The sequence below is a fragment of the Panthera pardus genome, unplaced genomic scaffold, assembly GCF_024362965.1.
Source record: "Panthera pardus isolate Hobbes unplaced genomic scaffold, ASM2436296v1 HiC_scaffold_27, whole genome shotgun sequence".
Taxonomy (NCBI): domain Eukaryota; kingdom Metazoa; phylum Chordata; class Mammalia; order Carnivora; family Felidae; genus Panthera; species Panthera pardus.
Genome location: NW_026526843.1, coordinates 71417439 through 71443079, shown reverse-complemented (window position 1 = coordinate 71443079; position 25641 = coordinate 71417439). Strand labels below are relative to the sequence as shown.

The following is a 25641-nucleotide window of genomic DNA, read 5'->3' as shown; positions in this document are numbered from 1 at the left end:
GATATCTATGTTTCCTAAGTTTACTCACTTATAAAACAGGGATAGAAAATACTCCTAACTTCCTAGGATCATGTGTAAATAAATTATACAATGTGTTCATGAAGTGAGGCACATAGTAGACCCTGAAAAAATAGTTATCTTTAAACTTAGCAGAAGACCATGGTGGGGGAGGGGGAAAAAGTTACAGAGAGGGAAGGAGGCAAACCATAAGAGACTCTTAAATACTGAGGGTATTTAAAAACTGAGGGTTGATGGGGCATGGGGGAGAGGTGAAAGTGGGTGATAGGCATTGAGGAGGGCATCTGTTAGGATGAGCACTGGGTGTTGTATGGAAACCAATCTGACAATAAATTATATTTAATATTAAAAATAAATGAATAAAAACTTAAAAAATTAAAAAAATAGTTATCTTCATTTTTCTTAGTTACCTCAGGCATAGAGCTAATAACATCTCTGTCCTCTTTCAGATTGGAATGGGGAAGACATGGTCTGGCAGCTCCTGAGCTCAAAGCTAGGAACTGCTAGTGATGGGAAAGATGGGGTCTACCTTTAGAAACTGTACCAAGGGAACAGATCCAGGAGGCACTACCAAACTGTGCAGATGCCTACAAAAATCCATGTCAGCAATTGGTTCGCCACATGACAAGATATTTTGGGTGCCAGGCCTCTAGATCCGGGAGAAGATGGGCCCATACCTTCTATCCTGTGCCCTTGGTGGAGGTGGGGCATGGGATTTGACAGTGTGTGTGCATATCTCCTTAATACTGACTGTGCAAGCCCTGCAGAAATGATTGCTGGACGATGTCATCTTGTACTCTGGGTTGATTTTCTAGTCTCACCTGTTATTTTACCCTGAGTTCTCTGTGTTCCTCTTACACCACTAACCCTACCATTTTCTCCTCCTGTATCCTAGTTGTTGATCCAAATGTTTGATCCATCCTTGCATTGACTTACTGAGTTGCACTATGATTGGAGTTTCCAAGACTTATTTTTCTAATTAGAACTGAAAGTCAGTTCCAGAAGTCAGTTCCAGATCTTTTTCTATAGGATCCAGAAACATATGAACAACAGGTTTAGTTCTATTTATCCATTTAAATTGAGCAATCAAATTCTCTCTTTTATTTTTTACCTATTATTATTGTTATTTTAAAGGGATTAAACATAAAGTAGTTTATGGTTCTCCCCAGTACAACTGCCTATGCTAGGCCTCAAAGTTATAATCTTTTCAATTACTTATATTCCTGCCAATATAAATGCCAGGGAAAATAAAACAAAATAAACATCAGGATGCCCAAAAACCTCTATCTAAATTGTGTGTGTGCAGGCACAGGGGGAGGTTGGCTGTTCAGATTTGAGTTTGAGATTATTGTTGTTTTAAATAATGCTATTTCTATCATTCTTTCTGATGTCTGCCTCTTAGTATGGCTCCTATTTTACAGAGTATAGAGTCAGGGACATTCTGTTAGTTCTTTGATAATATTGGGGATTTCAGCCCTTTAGCTTCTTAATCTCCCCTTTGGTAAAGATGAAAATCAATATGTGTGTTACAGTGTATGTTCAACTATGGGTGTAAACATTTGACAATATCTGAGGCTGTTATAGTGTTCAGTAGGAAATGCTGTAACACGAAAAAAATCCCATTTATTAAATCCAGAGTGGGCCTGAGGAGAAAGCAAAATATGAAACTTTGGGTTTAGTAGGGATTTGGAATGATGAATCATTCATTCATTCATTCATTCAACCAGTGTTTAAACTGAGCACTTGTCCTTACGGAGTTTAGATTCTGTAACCAGGGAGAATGAGCATCCTTATTTTCATAGCTTAGTCAACTTTTCTAACCGGGTAGTTGAGTTGTGTGTTTGGCCATTGATAATAAATCCAAGTTTCCTTTCCTTCCCAATAGCCCGGAAGCTGAAGAAACTTGGTAATCTGAAACTACAGGAGGAAGGGGAGGCTTCCAATGCCACCAGCCCCACTGAGGAGCCAACCCAGAAGCTGACAGTGTCACACATTGAAGGCTATGAGTGTCAGCCCATCTTTCTGAATGTCCTGGAAGCCATTGAGCCAGGCGTGGTATGTGCTGGACACGACAACAACCAGCCCGACTCCTTTGCAGCCTTGCTCTCTAGCCTTAATGAATTGGGCGAAAGACAACTTGTACATGTGGTCAAGTGGGCCAAGGCCTTGCCTGGTAAGTAAATGGAAACTAGGGGCATGGGATAAGGTAGATCATATTTAGTGAATTGTTCCTATGGGCCAGCGCCATGTCTGATCCTTCCCTGCCAATTAACTCATGCAGTCCTCACTATAACCCTGTGGAGGGAAGAGAATGGTATAATTTCCATTTTAAAAATAAGGAAAATTAATAAATCAAGAAGAGCAGCATTATGGAATATTCCATATTCCTCACATCAGCATACAGCAATCACGTTTGCATGTTCACCCCACATATACAGTCAGCGAATGACCCCATAATCACAGACCATGTGGACACCATAACCTTATATACCTTAAAATACTCTTCTACATGTGCACATACAGGCTCACCTGCAAAGATAGTTTTGAGCCTGACTGATATTCTGTCATCAATACTACTTTTAGGAACTCTTCTAATATAATATGGTAGAAAGAAGGGATTGAGAGTCAGAACACTTATGTTCTAGTTCTAGGTTCAGAACAGTTAGGTTCTTCTAACTCATTGCGTGACCCCTTCCCTTTCTGGGTCTCAATTTCTTCATCTATATTGTGAGAGGAGTAGTTTGGACTAAATTGATGGTTTTCAAATTTTGCTTCAAGGAACTCTTAGTGCTCTTTAAACTGCCTTAGGAATTATAGTGGGAGGAAATATTAGGTGATAGTGAAAGAAATACAAAATGTGTCTACCTTATGCTTGGTTACCTCCAATGGTGGGGAACTCACTTTCTACCTAGGCCATCTGAGGTTTGAACTGGTCTGATTATTAGAATATTAGAGCTTGAAGAAACCTCAGAGTTCCTCTATCCAAGGATAAACTTTCCTTTAGCAGCCAAACTCTTTATTTCTTAAAAACCTTGTATACAGATCCAAGTAGAGCTGGTTGATTTAAAGCCAGTGCCTCTCATTCACTACCGTGAAATAAGCCTCAGGTCAATCTTACAGAATCTTAGGGCTCCAAGGAACATAGTTTGGAAACCAATGAAGAATAAATTCTTTGATGGTTGTCTTCATCCCAAAATTCTATAACTCAAAGATTCGTTTGAAACATGGACAACCTAAACTTGTTATGGAGTCAAAGATTAACATGTGTTCTAAGAATAACTGCCATTCATATGGAAATTTATGGTGAACAGAGCAGCTTCATTTGTATTACCTGATTTGATCTTCATAACAATCCTATAAAGTAGGGATTCTTTTTCCTATTTTATAGATAGAAGCATTAAAGCTCTAAGAAGTGGCATGCTTGGCCTACAGCTACATGGTCAGAAAGTAGTAGGACCATAACTTGAGCCCAGGTCCCCTCCTAATTCCAAATCTTCTCCTCATCCCACTCTACCCATAGTCTGTGTAGTGCTCCTATAGTTCTGAAGCCCTGGAATTTATTGTGAGGGGTCAAAGCCTTATCCAAGCCCACTTGGATGCCCACTTCAAAGCTGCCTTTGAAGATCTTGCATGTTGGCTATCAAACCTCTATTTTTAACTCACAAGGCCCAGTCATATACCTTCCCTGCTTGAGAAGCTGAGGTCGACTAGCCAATACGATCACTGGGAAGAAGACCCAAGGACTCTGGTTGTGTATGCACTGTGCCAAAACAGAGAGTTCACAAAGGAAGGAAAAAATACAAAAATGAATAAAATAGAAAATTTCTTTAATTCTTATTACTTATTCAGCTGGATGTCTTAATATCCCATGTGTAACAGAGAATCAGTTTAGTCTTTCCTAGCTCTTGCCAACCACCTAAATTACCCTATTATATAGGAGAGAGAAACTTTTCATAGATGTGATTCCATTTAATCCTCAGAGCAGTCCTGTTAATCATAGAAGCTACTATTTCCATTTCAAATGACAAGGCTCAAAGAGGTTAACTAACTTATTCCATTTTGTTACTTAACAAATTAGAACCAGAATTTGGGCTCACATTCCCTGATTTCTAATTTGATGATGTTTACAATAAACTAGTGCAAATCATTATGGCAGAATTTGTATGATTCAGAGTCATTGGCTTTCCTTAGCCCAACCCCCAGAATCAGAAGCCCTCTCTTTAACATTAACAAGTCTGCAAGTCAGTATCAGTTCACCATAGCTCATCCAAGGAAATGATCTCTGACCCTGGGTTTTTTAAAATAGTAGTTCCAAAAGAAGCCAGTTACCACATTTATAAGAACTGTTATTATCTATATGATTGATAATTACCTTCTAGTTCTAGTTATTTGCTCATTCAACAGATTGCATTACTGTCCTGTGCGAGCCACCATGCTAGGCATCTACTTGAATAAATTTTCTTCTTTTAAGTTTTCTGTGATGGTGATCATATAAGTAAATTGCCTAGTATAGTACCTGGACTTTAATAAATAATAACTATCAATTGGCGGGGGGGTGAGTAGATGGTTTTCAGTACATTTGTGATCAGATGCTTCTGATTTGGAATCTTCACTATATACTAGTTGTGTGACCCTGAGCTAATCACATGTCAACATGTGCTTTTGTTTTTTTTCATTTGTAGTGATAGTAGAACAATCACTAACTTGCAAATTGTTAGCAGCATTCAGATTAAGTATAAAGAGGACCTAGTACAGTAGCTGAAACCATAGTAGATGCTGTGTAAATGAGGTCATTATTATGAGGCTTGAATACTAAAGACACTGCTTTAACTAAAATCAATTTAAGCTGCCACCAGCCTTGCTTAGAAGCTCCTGCATGGGTCCCAGGGATGAATTATCTTATTTGAAGACCTTAGTTATTGAATGCATTAGCACACCAAAGATTTCCTACCTGGCTTTTTCTTTGGACATGTTCTCCAAGAGTAGATGTGGGACTATAGGTTTCCACTTCAGATTGCTAAGAAATTATAGTTGCCTAAATTTTATCAAGAAAACAGAATCTCAGTGAAACTACTTCTGCTCCCTAACCTGTTTGGTGTGTTTCAAAACTTGAGAATAACTGCTCTTCATTTATCCAGAATAGCCTAATACAATACCAAATAGGTGTTAAGTGAAGGTGTACTGAAGGAAACCTATAGGCTGGAGCTACTGTTTCCTCAAGTCACCCCTTACTTAATAATCATGCTATCTGAGCAGGCAACTTCAAAGCCTAAGCATTAGAAAACAGAGTTAGGTATTGTAATCATATTAGACCTATAGGAAAATTAGCCTGCTATGCTGCTTATGTATACACAGTAATTAGGATTGAGTTCTAAGCAGGTCTCACTAGGACCATTAGTATTATTAGTTAGTTAGTATTACAGTCAAACTAAGCTTTCCCTTTTTTCTCCTCTTTGTTAGCTCTCTGGCATTTCAAGGAGTGAAAAAAGCATCAGTATTGGCAGCTTCCTTAGTACTTGTACAGTTTAATCCTCATTTTCCCTACACATCCTCTTATTCACACACTCAGCAGCCAAGTCTTTGCTTGCTTCCACTCCAGAGGCTCAGGTTTCAAGCTCCTGGGCCCTTTCCCCAAGGTATGTTCCATGCTCGATCCCTGCTTTTTGTGTCCTACTAGGAAGAGTCAGTATCAAGAGTTCTGTGCTACAGAATGACTTCTGTCAGGAAACACTCTGGGGTCTCAGACTTCAGCTAGTCTGTCAGCATATCACTACAGTGAAGATAGGATGCTAAGGCCTGGGAGCTAAGATTGCAGTCACTCAATTGAACTGCAATGGTGGTGATATGAGGACTCTAGAATCCCTGATGTCTGGTAGGGTTGGAACAGAGAAGAGAGAAGATAAGAGAAGAGAAGAAGAGAAGAGAAGAGAAGAGAAGAGAAGAGAAGAGAAGAGAAGAGAAGAAGAGAGAAGAGAGAAGAGAGAAGAGAGAAGAGAGAAGAGAAGAAGGAGAGGAGAGGAGAGGAGAGGAGAGGAGAGGAGAGGAGAGGAGAGGAGAGGAGAGGAGAAGGGAAATGGGGTTTTGGGGCGGACAAGGACCAACTAAGCAGAACGACATGTCTACATAGTGTGCACATCAGACCTCGGTCTATGGCTACCAAAAGCTCATGAACTTGGTAGTTCTTGAGTTGTGCCCTTCAGCAGTAGAGTGGAAAAGGCCCTGAAGAGAATTAGTTTTAGTCCCAATTCACCCACACATAGACTATATGGCCTTGGGTAAGTCCATTAACTTTTCTAGCCCTCAAATTCTTTGTTAGAAAAATGAGTGTCATATTTTCTGCTCTCTAGGGTTATTGTGAGAGTTAAATGAGGTCATCAACAGGAAACTTAGAAACTTTATCTAAATTAATGGAAGCATTCCTAATGAGGTATAGCAAAACAAAATTTCTGAAAATTCTGGATATTTGGGGGGAAAGAGAATTGAGATACTGGTAGAAGACAAGCTCTGAGGTGATTCTCTAAGCATCTGTCTGGAAACCTCCAGAAGAATATAGCTACATCGGATCTATCTGTGTGGTATTGTGGAAGTAGCATCTAGGAGCTTCTGCTCTCTGAGATTAAGGTAGATAATTTGGAGATCATTGGATTCCCATTTTATAAAATGAAAAAAATTGGGAATCCTTAGTCCTCTTAATTACTATTAAATTAAATAATAAATGTTAAATGAATATTTCAAAAATGTGTACTCAACTATCTGAACTATGCTATGTACTAAGGAGAAAACATGAAATAGGGATGGTTCTTGTTTTCAGGAATCTACAAGTCTTGTGGAGGAGATAGATGTGTACATAAGTAAATTCCAATACTGTGTAATAAGTGTTGTAATTGGGTGGGGCTACACAAAGCTCAGTAAGAAGGTGAAACAAGAATCATTGTCTGCTTAGATGAGTTGGAAAAGGCTTCACAGAGGAAGTAGATTTTCAGTGAAAATTTTAAAGATGAGTAGGTATTTATCATATGGAAAGCCTAGGGAGGGAGGAATACATTCTAGACAAAGGCAACTGACTATGTAGAGATAGCAGAGATACGGAGGCATGAGAAAGTATGATGTGTTCAGCAAACTAAGTTTTTCAGAATAATTAGAAGCTAAATTATGAAAAGATAAGTGGCAAGAAATTAGTCTAAGGAGGCAGGTCATAAAGAACTTATTTGTGTATAATAATGGTAGTAGGGCAGAAATGGTAGAGTAGGGAACTAGCAAAGTCAGATTACTTGTTGAGTACAAAATAATGGACAGGAAGTGAGTCCTAAAGAGGATCAGAGAAAAGATAAAGAGCCTGAAGGTGGTATAGAGAAGGCAGTGGCTGTCAAATGCATTCCAACATATGCTGATATGTAATAATATTCATTTCCCAGGATTGTTAGAAGGGAAAAATAAGTATATATCTGGAAAAGATCTTTGTAAATTGAAAAATGCTGTTCATGTAGGAGAAATGATTATTACACTTCATCTTCAGAAAGGCATAGTAATCAAGAGCACAGGCTTTGGAGTCAGACTGCTTGGCTTTGAAATGTAGTCTGCCAGTCACTAGCCTTACAATCTTGGACAAGTTTCTTAACCTTTCTGTGATTCACTTTTACTAATTCACAAGATGGGGCTACTCATAGAACCTAATTTATTGGACTGTTGTGAAGAATAAATGAGTTAATATAAGTAACATACTTATAAAAGAGTTCACTCATTGTAAACAGTGTTAGATTATTATTCTCTGCCAACTGACATATTTTGCCTCCATTATCATCTCATTTGAATAGCCTAGTGAGGTAGAGAGAGCAAGGAATATTATCCCCACCATATAGTTTATTCTCCCCCTGTTCCTCAGTATTGATGGTCCCTGGGACTCCTCAGAAGCTGCTAGAGTTTCAGCAATTCTCAGCCCAGCAGATGGCTGGGACTTCACTCAGCCCATCATTGCCCAGTCTGACCACTGCCTCTGCCCCATCTTCAGGCTTCCGCAACTTGCACGTGGATGACCAGATGGCAGTTATTCAGTACTCCTGGATGGGGCTTATGGTGTTTGCCATGGGCTGGCGGTCCTTCACCAATGTCAACTCCAGGATGCTCTACTTTGCCCCTGACCTGGTTTTCAATGAGTAAGTGCTCATGGGCCCAGAACTCACATAAATATAACATCCTGGCCAGATCTTTTGGTGGTGATGATGGTAATGGGGGTAATGGTGGGGGTGGCCCATTTGTCCTATAGGTGAGGCAGTAGAGGCTCCAGCCAACCTGCCCAATCTGAGGTGGCTTTGCCTTGCTGAAAAGCCACCTAGTAGGAAGCAATGGGGGGGGGGGGGGCTGGTGCTGAGCCATTCCTTTCCTATCCAAAACCAAGTATCTTGGCCATGGTTATGACCTGCTTTGTAGATTATCTCAACCTCATGTCAAGGCCCCTCTCCTTCACTGTAAAACAACTAGGGAATGGACAAAGGACTCTAGCTGTGAAAGCTGAAGTTCCTGTGGTCCCTTTCCTACCACTGAGGGCTACTGCCAGTCACCATTTGTTGAGCAACTCCTCTGTGCCAGAACTATACTACGCACTTTCAAAATCCTTCCCCATTAAGTCCTCGTGATAACCTGATTTCCCCTTTTTACAGATAGTATTTTTTTAATGGATGGGGAAAATTAGGCTTAACAAAATAAAGTGACTCACCGAAGGCATGTTGGCGGCAGAATTCAAAGTATGTCTGTATAACTCACAGCTCCTATACTGCCTCATGGTGGTAGATGACAAGGAGGAACAGCTCCACCATTCTCTAGATATGCAACATTGGCTTAGCTACTTCCCTTCTCTTTAAAACAGGTTTAATTAATGCTTGCCCTGCCACTAGCTCTATTTATCTTTCATGAATTAGGCCAAGGGCTCAAATTTTGGAATTATACTTTTCTCAGCTAAAATCTCTGCTCTATAACATCCTGCATCACAGTCTTTGGGTAAGACGTAACTTCTCTGATCTTCAGTTTCCTTGTCTGTTAACAAAATATAACTTTCTTAAGTGGCTTGTTATGATGACTAAAATTGGATGTAAAATGCCTGGCCAATAATAGGCAAGAAATAAGAGAAATACCTTGCGAATACTCTTTCCCTAATTGTGATAATCTTCTCTATGTCTGCTGTTTGAGGTCCCTTGATAGCATTGTGCATGGAGCTGACAAAAAAAAAAAAAAAAAAAAAAAAAAAAAAAAGCAAGCCTTCCCAAGTACCTTGAGCTAGTTTCACCACAGAGAATCCTTTTGGTCAGGGTAGGAGTTGACCTTCCTTCCTCTCCAGCCCTCTAACCCAGAAGAGCCTTAAAATAAAATGTACAGACTACTGGTTCCTTCCAGTACAGCAGGGCCTTATGGGGCAAAATGAGTATCCCCAGCTGCCCTCTTCCAACCCAGCCAACCCTGGTAGCCAGAAGCTAAGAATAACCATTGGGCTTTTGGCACAACCTGTTTAGAGGTTTCCAGATCTCGAAAGAGTTACCTATGATGCCATCTTCAGGGGCAGGCCTTTAAAAGCTCTCTTCCTGTTTAACTCTAACCCCTACCCTCCTGCTGCCCTCTAGTGATTGAATTAATACCCTGGGCTCCTGCACCACCCACCTCATCTAGAGCCCTTAAACCTTTGCGAAGTGATAATTGTTGTTTTCTAAATCTTCACTTCCTTTTCTGCCTCTGTGTAAGTAATGTGGCACCCCTTCTCAGCTCTCTGGCCCACTCCCATGTATTTCTTCAGAAGGCACCACAGGGGCAGAGTCCTAGGCCCATCAAGCCCCAGGGGTCCTGAAACAACAGAGCCCCCATTCCTCATGTGGGAAGCGCTATGTTAGAGCTCTTAGAGTCTCTTTAAACATCTAAACCAATGTTTCTCAACAGGGATACTGTTGACATTTTCAGAGGAATAATTTTTCGTTGTGTAGGATGTTCTTGCATGTTTGAACATGTTTATGTTTAACATCCCTCATACCTGCCTACCAAATACCAAAGAAGATGTCAATAACAACCCAAATTTACCACATATACATCTAGCACCCAGTAGGGAGGCAGCACCCTCCAGTTTAAAGCCACTAATTATTGCTAGCCTCTTCAAGATACTAATATGGAGAATGAAGCCCATAAAGAAAGACAGGAACTCTGAGCCAACCCATTTCTGATCTCTCTGACACCAAAACCTGTCATAAGCCCTGCTTTCTTCTTTCTTCCTCTCCTATTTGTGGAGAACACATGTTGTGAGGGTGATGGGCTTGAACCCTAGCTGTGTGATCTTGAATAAATTACTTAACTTCTCTAAACCTTAGTCTTCTCATCTGTAGAATGGTGAATACTATGATAATGGCACCTTCTTACATGTCATTTATTGAACACTGACTATTTGCCAAGCACTGTGCTCAGTGTTTTCCAATTTTCATCTCTTCTTTTCTTCACTGTTGTTTATTCTCCTCTACCTCTGCCCTCTTCCTGAATATTCCATTCCTGCCCCTTTTCTGCCTTCCACACTCTTCTCCCTTTCTTCCCATTAACTCTTTCCCTACTCATTTTGTCCTTTATCCTTCTTGCTACCTTCCCCTCTGAATTCCTTCCCTTGCCTTTCCCCTTTTCTTCTCTATTTTCCCCACATTTCTCTGTCCTTGGGGTTTGCAGCAGTGTTGCATCAATCCTCCACATTAGGACCATAATTTTAGTGGTAAAAAGACTGTAGTGTTATTGTCAACAGAGGCTTGGAAGTACAGTAAAGACTGGAGCAAGGTTAGGTCCCAGTGTCAACAGATCTCCTTAAAAAATTCTCTATGGTGTGAAAGGCCTTGGAGCAACACTGCTTTGGTCAGTTTACTTGAAATACTATCTAAACATTTCCTCTTTGTAGCTGGTATCCATCCTGAATTGAATACACCATCTGCCCCCTTCCCTTTTTCTCTAGGCCAGCCCAGATCTCTCTGAGATAGAGTGTTGGGCTTTTACCTAAACAGTTCTAGGGCTGTTTATCCTGTGGACAAGGCTAGTGTTTTGGGGACCAAAATGTCAAACCACAGCCTTCAAGCCCAATCCAGGGTCTTTTTCCTCACTACTTAAGTGGGTGTTGGACTTCCATTTCCTTTCTTTACAAGATACAAAATCAGTTTCTCTCTCTCTCTCTCTCTCTCTCTCTCTCTCTCTCTCTCTCTTTCACACACACACACACACACACACACACACACACACACACACACATGATTTCTGATATGTTGAAAATCAGGAAGACCAACTAGCAGAAAGATGCTGTATCTTCTTAGAGGCTTGCCATGGCCAGTCATAAAACAGAGAGGTTGCCTGCCCCCCTGCCCTGAGAAACTGTTCAAGCCTTGGCCACTTCCCTATATAATTTATAAGTGATAATGTGATGATCTGTTGACAAGCCACTATAATAAAGGCAGCTCACATGTGTTTATAACTCCCAAACTGTGATAAGGAATAACCATTATATGAGGGAATAGGCTCCCCTTCAGGGGACATTTAGATTGGACATTCAGAAGCACTTCATTGCTGATTTGATAAGCATTGGAACTCATTGTGAAGGGATATGGGGAATCTTTTCTGTTTTATTTTAAGTGATAAAATTTCTATAAAGGGAAATGTCATTTACACCAAGAGACAGGGAAATTGACAGGATAAACTACTATGGTCACTTGGGAATCCTGGTGTCCTCACGTTAGGAGTTGATTCCTAAAGCTTATCTCCTAGAAATTCTCCAAGTTGGGATGCCTGGGAGGCAAGTTCTGGCTCTGGTTGTAGCTGGAATATTAGAACTGTAGTCAGGGAGACCATGTGCTTGGCCCATTGTGTTCATTTGGTTAGGCTTTCCTGTCTCTGTCTCAGGAAACAGGAGGGGCACAGGGACCTGGAAATTCCATGTGCTAACCCATATCCTGGGCAGGGAAGATGAGTAGTTATCAGGATGTCAGGATTTTGGAAGAAAAAAAAGAACAAGCTTGTTCCTTATCAATAAAGCACCAGGAAGAGAAACAGTGAGCTCTTTTTAGAGAACCTGGGTTGGGGAGGGCAACCAAAGCTTATTGTTAAGCCCTCCCTTAGTCCCTTCCTTTCTCTGTATGTCTTCTCCCCAGGTACCGCATGCACAAGTCCCGGATGTACAGCCAGTGTGTACGAATGAGGCACCTCTCTCAAGAATTTGGATGGCTCCAAATCACCCCCCAGGAATTTTTGTGCATGAAGGCACTGCTGCTATTCAGCATTAGTAAGTGCCCGGAGAGACAAAAAATGCTCCTGGTGCCATAGGGACTAAAAAGGGAGCTACTTTTCCCACTAAAGATTTATCAGAGAGAAGCCAGCTCCTAGGCATTTTCCTTCTTTATTCACCCTCCCTCTTCCACTCTCCCTTAGCAAAGAAAGTCATCTTTGCTAGAACTCAACCTCTATTAGATCCCCACCTATCTCCAGTCTTTCTCTGGAACAAGGCTTTTGGAGCTGGCTGTAGCAGGTCTCTGAACTTTGCCATAGCTTCTACCATAGAAACAGGCAAGAACCACCTAATATTTATTGCAGAGCAATAGTAGGAGATCTATGTAAGCAACTAAGATAGGATTTATTAGGCAGCCAATAATCTTTCTTTAATGTCTCTTCAGAATGCTGTCTTGGCACCTGTGAGAGGAAAAGGAGGCAAATTTTGATATTAAAAGCTATATATTTTAATTGTCTAAGTCAGGGCTGGACTTTGACAACATAAAAACCACAGGTCATAAGAAGTGTGTAGATGAGAAGACCAGAAAAATGAAAGGCTTAGTAAATTGTATTTACTTGATGCCTTTCAGATTGGGTCCAGCTAGGTTTTTCTCTGTGAACTTGCTGGCAGCCTGAAGGGCCCAGGCATACAGACTTCAACTGACAGGAAACCAAGTAGATGGTTCCCTCCCTGTGCCGGTGGGGGTCAAGTTTGTTGTCAGAAAACTTGGTGCTTTGTCTAATGCTCCTTTGTGGGCATGCCTTCCCTCCCCATTCTGTTTTCATCCCACATCAGTTCCAGTGGATGGGCTGAAAAATCAAAAATTCTTTGATGAACTTCGAATGAATTACATCAAGGAACTTGATCGTATCATTGCTTGCAAGAGAAAAAATCCCACATCCTGCTCAAGGCGCTTCTACCAACTCACCAAGCTCCTGGACTCTGTGCAACCTGTAAGCAAACAATAGAGGGTGCTTTTTCAGGGAGAAATAACTTGATAGAGCCAAGTGATAATATGCTCTTTTAGGATCTGGCACCACCTGTTAGGAGGTGCTTCCATTCTCCTCTGGCTTTGAGTTTAGTCCAGGAAGAAAATGCAATGGAGAGGAAAGGAACACAGGTCACAGTGCCCCTGGAAATTGTTAAAGAGGTGGAGGAGTTGAGAACAGAGCAGGTGGGACTCAGGGAAAGGGCTTAGAGAAGATAAGTTCTCTAGGCAGACAAAACAGGCCTGAATGTTTTTCCCCTCTTCCTTGAATCATGTTTGTGTGTTTGTGCATGTGTGTGTGTTTGTGCATGTGTGTGTGTGTGTGTGTGTGTGTGAGAGAGAGAGAGAGATAGAGAGAGAGAGAGAGAGAGAGAGAGATTGTGTATGTGCATTCGAGTGCATGTGCTGAGGAAAAGGAACATGCAGTCCTGAGTTGGAGAGCTTGCAATGGTGTAGGAGATCTCTTGCAAGCCCTCAGTAACTCCATGGAGACCATTTAGTGTACATGTGTGTGAACACACACACACACACACACACACACACACACACGGAGGGCCAAGGACAGTGAAGGAGGATGGGGTGAAGAGCCTGATACAAACCAACTCCTTGTCAAGCCTGTTTTCTCCCTCTTATTGTTCCCCCTACAGATTGCACGAGAGCTGCATCAGTTCACTTTTGACCTGCTAATCAAGTCCCACATGGTAAGCGTGGACTTTCCAGAAATGATGGCAGAAATCATCTCTGTGCAAGTGCCCAAGATTCTTTCTGGGAAAGTCAAGCCCATCTATTTCCACACACAGTGAAGCTTTGGAGGCCCCCATTTTCTCACCCTACCCCACTCCCCTTTTCACATATCTTTTGCCTGTTACAACTCTGCACTACTTCTTTGCAGTGCCTTGGGGAATTTCCTCTTTTGATGTACAATCTGTCATGAAAATGTTCCTGAGTTCTATTTGCTAAACTTTTTTTTCCTCTTTTCCTCCTTTCTTTTTTTCCCTTCCTATCTGACCCTCCCATGGCTCTTTCAGACTCTGCTCCCTGCCATGGCTCTTATCTGTGTTTTGAATGGTGTTGTATTTCTTTAAATCTGTGATGATCCTCCTGTGGCCCAGTTTATAGCACTGCACTGTGTGCCAGCCATGCAAACGTTTACTCACTTAATGCCACGGGAAGTTTAGAGAGCTAAGAGTATCTGGGAAAACAAAAACAAAAACATACAATGCCCCTAAAACCAAAAATCCTTGTAGGGTTTTTTTCCCCTCTTAAAAAATATAAAAACAAGCACAATTCCTCAAAGAGACCAACAGTGACTACAGTAAGGTGAAAATTGCAAGCGCATGGGGAGTCACTGATTTTTTTTTTTTTTTCCAAACTCAGCCTCCCTGGGAAACTTTCTTTTCTGACAATGGCTATTGCCATTAGAGGGCAGAATGACCACAAAGATTAGTTAGAAGTGGGGCGAGGGGAGGAGACAGATTTAAGAGATGATGGGAGGAAGAAGACAGATGGATCACCAGTACCTGCCCACAACCTTGGCCCCTGATGGCTAGACTGCATTAACTGCAGTGCAATTCATGGTACTGAAAATGTGCTTCTTGTTTGAAAACGTGTCTGCATGTGAATACCTCCTTTACAACCAATACTTTTTCTCTCTCACTGTCTGCCTCCACCCTCGAATTGACTTTCAGTAAGCCTAAGAGCTTTAAACTGAATGTTCTCTTTAGCCAAAACTTTGTCACTTCCACTAAAGACTCAAACCAGTAAAAAAGAAGGGAGAGATCTGACCCTTTGGAAGACCCTATCCAGATTGAGGCCTGCTTTCCCATTTATGCATCAGGGAAGAGGTTGGGGCTGGAGTCAGAGGAAAAGGAATTGATGGCTTGGTGGTTTTCCTGCTTAGGGCACTGAAGATTTGATCACTCTTTGCCCTTACCTTTAAAAGATCTGAATGTTTTCTGCCTGATGCCATGCAGCTGAAAGCTCCCTCTTACCCTCCCTTCAGTGTTTTGTGGGCCTGGACTTCACTAGACTGTGTTACAGCCATGGTGGTGATGTTTGTCCATTATTTGGGCATGTTCACAGACTCTCTGCTAAGAGCTCCTACCACCAAGAAGACTAGCAAGCCAAGAGTCTTGACATCTGTCTCTAGACACCTGTAGACTCAAAGACTTCTTACCAAATGTCTTTCATCAACTATCTGATCTCTGGAGCCCTTAGACAAACTGAAAAGAAGGCATCAATGGGATTGGACAAGCTGGGCATCTTGCCCTTGTCCCTTAGAGATGATACCTTCCCACCAAGTGGAAAAATACCTACTTCTTCCTCCAGAGCAGCCAAAGGGGCTATGAAGGTCAGGGTTAAAGAGAAAACTCAATTACCAGAATGAGAAGAATGAAGGCACTAGAACCACAAACCCTGTAAATGTTCTCCTTGCCACCCAGCATATCCACCTACAGAAGTCATGGGAAGAAGAGAGAAGAAACTAAGAGGAGACTGACTACTAAATTAAAGTCTTCAGAGGCAAAATCTAAAGCCAGATGAGCACCATCTGGTCAGTTTACTCATCATCATCCTCTGCTGCTGATTCTGGGCTCTGATATCGGCCCTACTCACTCAGACTCCCCACCTTTGTTGCTGCCTCTCAGTCAGAGGAAGACTGAAACATTTATACTATAGAACCATCACCTCTTTTGGAAAGTTCTGGTTGGTGTGGCTCCAATGGGCTGACATCCATGAACTCAGGGTGTGCTCCTGGGAAACTGGTTTCATATAGTCCTTTGGCACACCTCTATTTTGTTGACTTTGTTCCCCAATCCTGAGTTCAGGAGGAATGTCCACCTACTTTCTCATCTTGGCAACTGCCTCCTCGCTTAGCTCTTAAAGTCATCTGTTAAACTCAAGAAATGAGGGGCATGTTACCAAACTACCCATTTCAGTTGGTTCACTCTACTTATTGAGAAGATAGTGTCTGAGTGACATGTTATTATCTACATGGGTTTCCTCCTCTGATTTCTGTGTTGATATTAATAGCCAAATGAACTTGCAAAACAGCTTCTTTAAATAACAAGGGAAAGGGGAACCTAAGATGGGTGATATACCAGTCCAAGACTGCTGACAAAATTAAAGCTGACAGGTTCTCTTTCTGAGGTAGGATAGACAAATTATGTTTTTCTTTGTTATGACATCATTTGGCTTGTATAGGCTCACAAGATTACTTCTAGCTGTTTTAAAGAAAAAAAAATCCACTCTTGTCAGTTAAACTAGGTTATAGATTAATAGTTCCTTTACATCTGTTTTGAAATGATTTTCACCTTTTGTGGTACATGGATTTGATTATATCATTATAATACCTTTACTTGTAAATACTAGATGCTCTCCTTTTTATTTCTCTGACTACAAAATTTTTCATCTTTATGGATTTCCCAATTGTGACTCTTGTCTTTATGAATATATATGTTTTGCATTTGTGAAAGCCAAAAATCAGTGAAACAGCAGTGTAATTAAAAGCAGCAACAACTGAATTACTCTGAATTTCTGAATGGCAAGACTAGGGAAAATGGCCTAAACAAGGCCTTAGGCCTAGTGTTTTTGCACTGAGGTTTCAGTGAGTGAAGGAGATTTTAGCTTAGCTTTGTTCTCCCACAGATAAAAGGGGGATTTTTTTTTCTTTTGGCCATTGATGTTCCAGCCAGTGTAATTGACAAAAGTCTCATTTTGCATGTAATCTGCTGTACAGACTTGATGTGGTTGGCACACTCTGCTCACCCATGAAGGATGGGCCATCCAGATCCACTCACCTGGTAAGCTGAAAGATGAGAATAACTCACCAGACAAGTAATGGTAGCTGTCTCCAAAGAGGTTTGCAGTGCACAATGAGGATGGAGTGAGGAAGAGAAAAAGAACATCAGAGAGAAGGCCCCATCTGTGCTAGGCAGCAGACAGCTGCCAGAGTCACAAACTCTGTGGTCAAAGAGTCATGTGGCAGTTTCAGCTTTTGTTCATTGTGTAGTGATCCCAAGCCTGGCCTCTGAGTTGAAATGTGGGTTGATTTCTTTGTTTCACAACTTTTCTGTGCCACAGACAGTATCATTGTTCTTGGAGAGTTCATTATTTTTTTAATGAGAATGGAAGTTTTTGAAGGATTCTGTAACATATCTTTGAAAAAGAAATTCCGTAACACATATATTTTTATATATGTTCACTGGAACTAAAAAAGAAGAAAAAAAGCTTCACTCTGTCCTTTGGGTAGTTGCTGAGGTGATTCCAGGTTAAGAAATAACGTGCTGATGCTAGAGTTCCTCTCTGTCCATACTATACTTCTAAATACATATATTCATATATATCAAGAAGTATTCTATTTGCACTTTAAGAGAAATAGTTTCATCATCCACATGATACACTACACAAATGACCTAACTTTGAGCTTCAAGTGCTTTCTGTTTGTTTCATTAGCCACAGCACAGATATGGCCTTGCCCTCTTTTCTCCCTTGATATTTGGCAGGGTTCAAAAGCCCAAGCCACTCCCTTTTACCCCTTTCCAGCCCTGTGCCAGGGTTGTACTTCATGAGACTCTCTCAAGACATCCCTGTAACTATCCCTGCATGGCCCTGGGAAAACAAGAAACTGACTACTAATCATCTTGTGCCATTTGCCCAGGTGAGTGGGCACTGGGCCAAAGGAGTGACCTTTGTGCTCAACCCCTGTAAAGGGTCATGGGAACCAGGAATGCTAAAGCACAGGCTCAAATCCCAAACTTAAAGTCAATAAGCCATTTAGCATGCGCATTTTCTTATAAAAGGAAGTTTCTACCCCTGCTGCCTTTTATAGGCAGGTCTGTTTCTTACCAATAATCTCTTTGAAAATCTTTGAAAGTAGTTTTTTTAAAAAATACAAAGAAATGAAAGCATCACATTATGTAACCAAAGATTACACTGTATCTGCTAAGAGACCAAAATTTTAAGAGCAGGGAGGGAGCAAGCATTAGTGCCTCTTTGGAAAACTATCCAAAGACAGACTAAAGGACTTTTGTTGTTGACTGACCTATATAAGAGTTTTGTGGGTTTCCCCCAACAATATACATGTTTATAAAAGTGAAAATAATTTCAAAAAATAAAAAGGATTATAAGTCCTTCACTAAGTGATTTTATAAGCAAAACTAGCTTTCTTTTTCTCTAGTAGTTGTTGAGCAAGTTCTTAAAGCTCCGTTATTGCATGGATGGAAATGGAGCTGTCTTGGCCACTGTGTTTGCTAGTGCCCATGTTATCTGAAGATGTGAAGCCCTTGCCGAGAAGGGGAGCATTTAAAGGACTAGATTTTGCACTAAAGGGACAGCAGGCAGAATTCCTCATTTCTGCCCACTTTGGACAGCACAAAAAGTTCTCCTGGGTTTATGGCAGAAGGTTGAAATATATTGTAAATGAGTATTTGTATCCATGTTTCAGATTGAATTGTATATGTATAGATATAATGTGTTCTGATAGCTTTACCTTTCTCTGCACCTTTATATTTGGTTCCAGGTCATAATTGATACCATGTACTTATGAGAGAGGCCACAGTTACATTTTGGAAGCTCTCCTCAGAATGGAAAAGATACCTGGGTTAATCACATAACTAAGAGATCTCTGCCTCTACTGGGGCCTTACCTATAGGCCTAACAAAGGAGCAGAGGGGAAAAAGGATAGGGTACATGATGTATTGCACTTTACTAGCCCAAGACAGATGAATGTGTAAAGGGTGGTGAAGACTCATTGGAATCAACTGGGATTTACCACAAGGGAGGCCCAGACTTGGGGCCAAAGGCCCACCCAAATGATTAAACAGTGGCCTCCTAATAGGACTTGAGCTTTGGAAGGAGGGGCATTCTTTGTTCTTCACCATCCTTGAGAGAAAAGGGCAGTTTCCTGCACTTGGGAACCTGGAGCAAGCGCTCCATATTTCACACAATTCACTCACCTATGATTGAGGTGCTCTTGCTACTGGGTGTCTGTGTGCTCTAATTTTGGTTTTGGGTGTGTTCTGTAAAGATTTTGACAATGAAAATGTGTTTTTATCTGTTAAAAAATTGTCAGTGTACTAGAAGTTGTACCTCTGTAAATGCAGGTTCATCTCTGCCCATGGGTAGGGATGTTTTTCTTCAGTTAAGAAATTGACACTGGGGTCTGCTGTCCAGAGCCTCCCAACCTTCAACCATTTCTAGGAGAAGGCAGAAAAATCCACTTTAGTCACTCTTTCTCTTCAGATTATTAGGCTGAGGTAACAAACCATTTTGACTGTTTCTTCCCCAAGAAATGAGTGTTGAGTATTTAGATTTAGCATGTAGACTTTTAAAGGGAAAAACAGCCTTTGATGCATTTTTGATTCATCCCCATTTGATTTGACCAGAAAGTAGGTAATGTGCATTGATTGCTCAGCAACCCCAATTCAATATAGCAGGGGTGCTGATTCTGTTCCTTATCTCACTTGTCTCTTAGCCTTTTATAGAATTAAATGAGAGGCTATGGATTGAGTAGCCCTTGTAGCCCAAAACAGTCCCCATATCCCCATTAACAGCCACACTAATTAATGAGGCTGTCTATCATATGGCTGCAGATTCCACTGGCCACTGAAAATTGAAACATACACATACCCCAAAGGAAAGAAAATCCTAAAATGTTGCTGCTTCTCTGGTGGTGCCCTTCCTGGCTGATGCTTTACATTTTGGGACTCTGTTCCCTGCACCACAGTCAGGCTAGGCCTGCAGTCTTTCCCAACCTTAGCCCTTGGTGCTAACTGTCCTGCAGTGAAGTGCCTGTGGGATTGTCCTATCCCATAAGCTATTCAGGTGCTGAGAGTAGCCACCACTGGGATAACCCAAGCTAAAAAAAAGAGTCCCCTAACCACTCAGTGACATGTTTCTGCTTTTCCCTAGACTGGAACATTGATTAGGGAGTGCCTCAGACATGACATTCTTGTGCTGTCCTTGAGATTAATTTGGCAGCAGGAGGGAGCACACAATGTAACCAAATGTAAGAATTAATTTTCAACGTTGAGGGGAAAAGTAAAGAAAAGAAGAAAGAATACATCATATAAAGATTTTTTTAAAAAAAGAAACATTAATTTTGCTTGAAAGTTCTTTTGATGGGGCTTCATTACTTAAAACGACACTTGGCCTCCACTGGGCAGCAGGACCAGCCCCAAGCGCTAGTGCTCTGTTCTTTTTTTTTTTTTTTTTTTTTTTTTTGTAATCTTGGAATCTTTTGTTGCTCTAAATATAATTAAAAATGGCAGAAACTTGTTTGTTGGAATCCATGTGTGACTCTGAGTTTGTCTCTGTCTCTGCTTTCAGAAATGTCATCCATTGTGTAAAATACTGGCTTGCTGGTCTTCCAGCTAAAACTTGGCTACAGCCCCTGTTGTGGTTGCAGGCTCAAGTTATTGTTAACAAAAAGACTCAAGAAAAGCTGCTAATGTTCTCTTATCACCATTGTTAATTTGTTAAAACATAAAACCATCTAAAATTTTAGGAGAATGTCATTAGAGTTTTTTAATTAGCTCTTTTTTATTGGCTTTCTTTATTGAAGTCAAGAGTTGGTATCATGCCCAGTGACCTTTTATGCTATGTTGATTTTCACATATTTAAAAAAAAATCTTTGCACAGGGGCTATAAATTTGCCTTGTGTTGGCCCTAGCATAGGTTGAGCTGGGACCACCAAAATATCAAAGAGCCTGGGCTAGAAAATACAGATGGACCTTGATAACCCATTACAACCTCCCATCAAAAACTCTCAGCTTGTCAACCAGGAGAAAGTCACACAAAACCCAGCTGTTCACCCTCATCCTCATCCTTATGGGAGCATAAAATTATTAGGAGCTTCACTGCCCAGTTCTTGCCAAGCTTCACATAAGGAATGGGCATGTTCACATTCTCACTGTTTTTCAAAAGCCTTATCACCCTTGACCACCCAGGTAAAATCTGAACCCACCTTCTTTGGGATTTTTAAAGGTTTAGACAAGGTAGCCTCCTGTCTCCTCCTAGTTTGGATATTTAAATGAGATCCAAATTTGAATATATAAGCCTAAGATACAGACCATCAGTGAGGTGTGACAAATGCAGGTGAGGTGACAGATGAAGTATGCAGAAGCTTTCTTTGCCTCAGTGTCCTCACCTGTAATAGAGGTTGCACAATGTCTCTCTACTGGGCCAGGCTGAGGACTCAATAACAATGTATGTGACCCAGCCAGTGAGGCTATTGCTCTTGCTTTGTTCCCTGTTAAAATGCAAGAAACCCTGAGAAGGATCCCACATTGAGCTGTATTTGTCATTGACCGCCTCAGGAGTCATTGACCTTCCAAGGAGTAGCAAAGCACAGAGGTCAGAGGGACAAGGGCATCTAGTGGGTTAAAAGGAACCTGGAGGCCAGATCCCAATATGTGACTTGCTCATAGTCATATAGCTACGGTATAGCTAGAATTCTGACCTGCTGATTCACTATATGGTACTGGGTAATGCTCTTCCCTTTTCTGGATCTAGTTTTCTCATCTAAGACATGATTATATGTGAAGATGTGCAGTAAGCCTAGATGAAATGGGAAGCACCTTCCAATATGGAAACCATGGTTATTGCAAATTACTGTTACACCTTTCTTAATCATGACATAAAGGGGAAAGGAATGGGCTTTTTATTATCCCTAGAACACAGTTTTGGAACTAAAATCCTATTTGTACTCAACAAAAATTTACTGAACACTTGGGAGAGCAGGGGATCAAAGCAACAATTGAGTCCTGTGTTGTGGATGCTATTGACCCCTTGATTGGTGGGGAAAGGGCTCAAAAGTGAAATAATTTGTTTACCATTTAGATGATCTTATAAATAGCAGAGATAATTAGGAGTTAAGTAAGCCATGGTGCATGTTTTCAGCGAATTTACAGCCTATTAAATGCCTTCGGCCAGGACAGTCTGGGACTTTAACTTATCATATCCACCCCCAACCTTTTCACATCCATCTTTCAGACAAGATTAGGCTAATCTTTGATAATTTTTGAGCTACAAGGGATCTTAGCATCTAACCCAAACATTCTTCACATGAGGAAGCCAGGCAAAAAGCTTTATATATGTTACTGTGAATTAGGACTTATGGGGAAAGGACTGGCCCTAGATCATCCAGTTTATGGTCCCTTCATATGCCTGCAGGCAGCATACCGGTGTGGCACCTGAAAACTTTCACCATCCCTTTGCACACTGGTTCAGAGCCGTGGTGAGAGCTTCCACTTCTCATTTGTGTTTCTCATTTATACAGTTCAAGGATCTCTATTCCAACCACAGCACATACTTCACCTAGCATCCACTCCAAGAGGTTTTCTTCATGCCACTGCAGGAGGTGATATGAGAGAAGGAGAGAATTATTGGAGCAGTAACTGCATAAGCAATGGGAAACATTTAAACATACTGAAATATGAGAACATAGGTTTCTGAGTTAACAGACAGATGCAGATGATTCAAATTCTCAGATTCTCCTGTCACCATTTTTTTTTTTTCAGGCCACAACTTTCCTGCTTCTCTCAACTACTTTCCAGGGTACTTCAAACAAGGAGAAGGCCATTTGGAGAACTTGGACTGTCTGCCAACCAGGAAGACTACCAAAAAAGCAGATTTAAGCCAGACTCTATGCAAATAGCACCACCCCCAGGCCCATTGGGCACTTCAAATCTCAGATCAGAAAATAGGCCAACAGAGCAGCAGATACTGTGAAAAGCACATCACCTGCCACCTGGGACACTTGTCCCCAAAGGAAATAAGCCCTTTTGATGCTTATATATAGTTCTAAGAGTGGATAATATCAGGATGAAATTTGGGAAAGAATCCCACCATCTCAAAAGACTCTTCACAGGGGCACAGTATCCAATTATTCCCTCATTCATTTGTTCTTTTATTTATTCACAAACTGTGTAACCATTATGTACCCCAAAGACAGACATGGTCTCTGTCCACATGGAGCTTTCAGTATAGTAAGAGAGACAAACTAAGACACAGACAATTGTAATATAATGTAATGGGTACTATGGTGAGGAAAGTTCAAGGTTCTGTTGGAGTACAGAAGAATAATGCCTCACATAGACTAGTGGGAAACCTTCTTAGAACAGTCTAGGCTATGACCTAAGTTTAAAGAAGATGGGAGTGAGGGCAGAGGAAAAGGAATTCTTCCTCCAGGAAGACACAGCAAATAGTTTAGCCTGAGGGAAAAGTTGGAAGAAGGGTGTGGCTGTGGGAGAAGAGGGTATAGAGGAGGCACAAGCAAAGCCAATGAGGGTCTTTGTGTCACAAAAGAGTTTTTGCCTTTATCCCAAGGTTAGGGAGCCATAGAAATTCTTGCCAGCATTTCAATTCCCAGAACATATGATCTCATCTGAACCTCACAACGTTCTGTAGAGGCAGGCATGTCAGAGATCAAACTCATTTTGCAGATAAGGAAACAGAGCCTCTACATGGTAAATAGTTGCCAAGGCTGCTCCTAAATAATTAAGGGTCCTAAGTATGAACTGAAAGAACTGAATCTTCTGATTTCCAGTCTCAGGCTTTTCACATTAGACCAATATTCAGGAAATGATACAATCCTTAATGTGTTTAATGGTCTCTGTGGTGACAGTATGTGATACTATCTCACCTGTACCTACCATTGTCGTCCTCAGGTGACACTCATTGGCACAGGATTCCTAGATAGCAGACAGGGCATCCCTGAGAGGATTGGTAGCAGCATTGTAAAGGGTAATGCAGGCTGTGGGAAGCCAGCCAAATTGGTGCTCTATGGGCATGGGGTGTCATTAATTCATCCAAAAAGGATTTCAGAAAAAAATTCTGAAGAAGATACAACATTCCACCTTCCTAGAGGAGATAGCATGTCCACATTCACGACTTGAACAATGAAAGGAAATTTTACAGGAGGGAAAGGTAGCTGAGCAGACAACTAAAGCAGAGGGAACCGCATAGGTAAATATCAAAGAGGCAGGGAAGAGTATGGCTTCTGCTTTGAGACAAAGCAAATAAGAAATTGCAGGGAGGGGCGCCTGTGTGGGTTAGTCTGTTGAGTCAAGACTCAATTTTGGCTCAGGTCATGATCTCACCGGTCATGAGATTGAGCCAAGTGTCTCCCTCTTCACTGACAGCCTGGAGCATCCCTGGAGGGAGAGCCTCTCTACCCCTTTTTCTGCCCCTCCCCCACACTGGCACACACTCTCTCTCTAAAAATAAATAAATAAACATTAAAAAAGAACTAGTGGGGAATAAGTGCTGGAGATGAGTCTGGGCTAGATGCCATTGTGTAAAGCCTATGTGTCCTGTCAAGAAGTGGAACTTCTGTAGGTCAGTCATTCTCAGTTGCCACGGGTGAAAGATAATGGCCACATGTGGCATACTCTCAAGGAAGCCTCCAGTGTTCTATGCCACTCCTCACAGCTATTGCTTAGCCCCTCCCTCCCAGTTAAGAAGGCAAATACAGGTAAGACTGACAGTATTGAAAGGAAAAATGTGAACATCCTATAGTATATTTTTAGGAAAATTATCCACCAACTTCAATGTTTAAGGTCTTATCAACAATTTTTTTTTCTGCCACATCTCACAACTGATTACAGAACATCACTTGAGATAAGGATTTTTTAACAAAAATGTAACATAATTAGTTTTGGGAGATGAAAGCCATGCTAAAACATATTGTATAAGAATATAATAAATGGTAAAAGAGATATTGATTCAAGGGAATAACACTAATAATAGAATGTACTTACCATGTGCCAAGAAATGCTAAGGCTAAACTTCTTATGCTGTGTCTTAGATAATCCTTACATCAACCCTATGAGTTAAGCGTAGTTACTCTCATTATAAAAAGAACCTGAGGCTCTGACCCATTATTTCTGGGTCAGACCCAAGGTTATTTCTAAGTAGTAAAACTTGAACTCAAGCTAGAGTGTTGCCAAAGCCTAAAATTTTGACCACTGTACTATATTTTCTTTTTTGAAAGGTTGATTTATTTTCTACATCTTTACAAAGAGTCAGGGAACTCAAAACCATGCAGCATTACACATAGGAATAAAGAAGGTACTATATCACAATGAAATTGTCTTTACAACCACCCACTCTGAGAGAGTGACAGTGATGTCTGGTGTACACAAACCCATGATTTCCACAAAGCAACTACCTCCTCCTGAAACTTTAGATGAGTCCTTTTGGAGAAAAAAATGGTCTTCTCCAGCCTATCTCCCAAGTGTCTTGCCAAGTCTCTTGCTTTCCTTTCCTATCTCTGCTTAGACGTACCTGGGCTACAGCAGTTTACTGAGCGTTAAGAGAATTTATGAACATATTTGTCCAGTAAAGGAAAAGATCATGGGATAAGGAAGCAGAA

General features: G+C 41.1%; 1 protein-coding gene across 3 annotated transcripts in view; it reads left to right on the top strand.

Moving 5' to 3' along the window:
• AR (androgen receptor) overlaps window positions 1-20553 on the top strand; it is a 187348-nt gene extending 166795 nt beyond the window's left edge. The window contains exons 4-8 of one of the 3 annotated variants that reach the window (XM_019428579.2): window positions 1904-2191; window positions 8027-8171; window positions 12165-12295; window positions 13076-13233; window positions 13916-20553. In XM_019428579.2, the coding sequence (XP_019284124.2) occupies window positions 1904-2191; window positions 8027-8171; window positions 12165-12295; window positions 13076-13233; window positions 13916-14071 (878 nt within the window). In that variant the 3' untranslated portion in view covers window positions 14072-20553. Of the gene's footprint in view, window positions 1-1903; window positions 2192-8026; window positions 8172-12164; window positions 12296-13075; window positions 13234-13915 lie in introns of those variants that run through there. The other 2 variants (XM_019428580.2, XR_008418251.1) reach the window with 2 other exon arrangements.
• The last annotated feature ends 5088 nt before the right edge of the window (window positions 20554-25641 follow it).